Genomic DNA, 3,275 nt, shown 5'->3' with positions numbered 1-3,275 from the left:
GTGTCTCTGCCAGGCAGGCTGAGCACCCAGTCAGAGGGGGCTGGGATAGAACATTGATTCAAGATATCACAGCCACGTGAGACCAAGGACCAAGAACTTCGAAAAGAAAAAGAAATGTGTAGGTAAAGAAAGCAGGTAAATGGTCTGCCTTTTGATTTTCTACTTCCTCTTCCCAAACTGTGGAATTCCCAGCTCTGCTCCTGAAGCCTTCCTGTCCCTGGGGAAATCCAAGAGGCCCACAGGATGCAGTGCCCATTGCTCACCTCCTGATTGGATATTCCCCCAACCAGTCACCCAGCACTCCATGTCTGCGGTGAAGTTCTGTGAGGCAGGAGGAAGGTCAATGAAGTCAACATATTTGGATCTCCGCACTGGGGTTTTCAGCTTCAGCAGGGCAATATCTGCACCATGACTTGTATCAACGTAGTTTGGATGGACAATGATCTTGTCCACTCCCAGAAGCTTGTCCTCATAGAACAGATGCTGCTCTCTCAGGTTTATCCTATAATCTGAGGGCTCCTGTTGTGATCTGAGAAAGATGGAAGTAGTGTTCTTTGGAGGCAGCTGAGTCTAGGAAGTCTTGGGATGCTCTGCTAAATAGAATTTCCTCAGGCCTCCACATCTCACCGCCCCGGATCTGGGGATGCATCTGCCCTGGGCCTCCCAGATTCACCCATAACCACAATGCGATGAAAATTCTCCCACTTAATGCCTCTTTCTCTTGGACTTCCCACTTAATAATAGTAATCGTGTCATTAATCTTTGTGGTTCCTTATGCCCAAGATAAGTTTGGGCATTCACTAGCCAAGTGAAAAAGGCAAGGCAAGGACTATGATCTCATTTTGTAGAAGAGAAATCCAAAAGCCACAAAGGAAAGCACCTGGTCTGACCAAATCACAAATTAGTGACAGTACAGGCTCAAGACTTGCTTCCAGTCTCAGGCTTCTGCCCACTTCCACATGCCCCACCCTTACGGATCATTCATGCCCACCAGCTGAGGAGAGATGGGGACTCACGTCTCAACGCAGTGGGCAGCAGTCAAGACCCACTGGGGTCTGATGAGGGAACCACCACAGATGTGCTTCCAGTAGGATCTCTCATATTCTCTCAGACTGACTTGCCATGGAAACTCCCCAACTTTGGTCTCTTTACCTCCAACAATGCCAACCTGGTCCCTGTCTGGATAGAGAAGCAGGTGACTGCAAAAAGGCATCCACCTATGACGCTAGGCATGCAGACCTTGCAGACCTTCGGTAACCATTTCCAGTCCCCAAGTTTCTTCGCCATGGTCTGGTTCTCAACTGAAAGATCACCCTTCTTATAACAGTACTGATCACAGGAACAAGGCTAATGATGTCTTTTGTATAAGAAATTCTCTCCCAAAGCAACTCAGCATCTTCTCTGCAATAGAGTTGCCTACATATCTGAGTGGTTGAGTGACTTGTCCAGAGCTATTCAACCAATATGTGGCTGAGACAAGACTTGAGGCTAGGTCTTCCTGGCCCTGGGGCCAACTCTCTAACCATAAAGCCACGGCTCTCACCATAATCATCATCAACATCAGAATAATAATGTTGTGCATAGATAAAACATGCAAATATTTTCTTATAATCTCCAAACCATGAGGAATGAAGTCTTCTAAATACAGAGACCTACCAGGAAAAAAAAAATTAAAACCCTGTAAAAACACAATAAACTATACATGAATTGTGCCATCCTCGGAAGAATTTAAATTCCTGCCTTCATATCCTGTCTGCTGGTATTATCACTAACCTACTTTTCACCAGTCTACAGAAGGTTAACTTATATACCATTACTCTCATTCAAATACAAAAATCATTTTATCCATGTCACAATAGAGCCCAGAATATTAAACATAATAATAATCATAATTAATATTAGATTGCATGTATACAGTTATTTGAAGGTTTTTATTAAATCCTACCTTCCATCTTGGAATAAATACTGTGTATTAGGTACAAAGCCAAAGAGTGGTAAGAGCTAAACAATGGGGGTTAAGTGACTTGCACAGGGTCACACAGCTAGGAATTACCTGAAGTCAGATTTGAATCTAGGACTTCTAGACCTGACTCTCAATCCACTGAACCACCCAGCTAACATCCATTTACTGAAAGTGAACAAAACACTGTACACATATTATCTCATTTTATCTTCACAATAGCCTTGTGAGCTAAGTACTATCATTATTCCCATTTTATAGATGAGAAAACGGAGATGGGCAGTAAATCATCCAGTCATACTTCCAGGAAGCAACAGGATACAGGCTTGTATATGAATATCATCAAAAAGAGATGATAAGAATGTGACAAAAGCAATGATATTCATAATGGCTGAAATTTCAAGAATCCTTAAAGATCTACAAAAATGTATATGCATTGTATGTACCTGTACATATAGAGAGTCTCATTTTCACTTTCTGGATCAAAGTATATTACTTATGAAGTATATCACCTCATGGTGGGTAAAGTGAATAGAGTACCGGGTCTGAAATCATGAACATTCATACATATAAGTTCAAATTTCAACTCAGACACTTACTTACAAGCTAGGTGACCCTTGGCAAGTCACTTCACCTTGTTTGACTCTCTTCCTAATCTGTAAAATGAGCTAGAGAAGAATAGCAAACTACTCCAATATTTTTGTTGAGAAAATCTCAAATGGGATCACAAAGAGTCTGACACACCTGAAAAACAACAAATACTACCACATTGCCTGATAACAACCCTCTCATAGGTGCTATAGGCCATATCTTCCCCATGATCACCATCTTTCTAGAAGAGAAGATCACCATTCTTATTATACTAGGCTGTCACCCAAATAGAGAGATTTCTTACCCACCAAGAACAACCTCTGTCTATGCCAGGGACAGCCCAGGGAAGCGTTGGACAATTCTCCCCTGACTACCAGGGGACATTCCCATTGGGAGCCCCACAGGGCTATATACTAGAGAGAAGAACCCCAGAGTGCAGGAAAGGGCTGGAAGGGGTCATAACTCACCTTGAGCCACAGGGACTGAGTTCCCCAGGAGGGGAAGAGTCAGGAACAGCAGGCAAAACATCTAGAGGGAGAGAGAAGAGGAGACTGAAGTCAGTAGACTAGAAGCCAGGGGACCAGGGATGAGGAGAGAGGGGACATCTTCAGGCAAACATCTCTACTATGGAGGACTAAGGCTTGGGGCCCCAGCACCTGGCTGCCAAGGTCTAAGGTGGAGGTAGGAGCTTTACCATGATCAGGTTCTCCAGCTCTGTCATCCC

The 3,275-nt window shown here is 43.7% G+C and overlaps 1 protein-coding gene across 1 annotated transcript; it reads right to left on the bottom strand.

Moving 5' to 3' along the window:
• Positions 1-263: 263 nt before the first annotated feature.
• LOC123256465 (tryptase-like) lies at positions 264-3,251 on the bottom strand (the record flags this gene model as incomplete). The annotated part of the gene is made up of 4 exons (XM_044685075.1): positions 3,246-3,251; positions 3,019-3,079; positions 1,017-1,179; positions 264-529 (listed from the first exon to the last, which is right to left on the bottom strand). Coding segments are annotated over exons 1-4 (493 nt in total), but the record flags the coding sequence as incomplete, so codon positions are not given.
• Positions 3,252-3,275: the final 24 nt, after the last annotated feature.

Source organism: Gracilinanus agilis, unplaced genomic scaffold (assembly GCF_016433145.1).
Source record: "Gracilinanus agilis isolate LMUSP501 unplaced genomic scaffold, AgileGrace unplaced_scaffold59320, whole genome shotgun sequence".
In the NCBI taxonomy this organism is placed as follows: domain Eukaryota; kingdom Metazoa; phylum Chordata; class Mammalia; order Didelphimorphia; family Didelphidae; genus Gracilinanus; species Gracilinanus agilis.
Note: the sequence above shows the minus strand (reverse complement) of the source record. Positions and strands in the feature narration are given on the sequence as shown.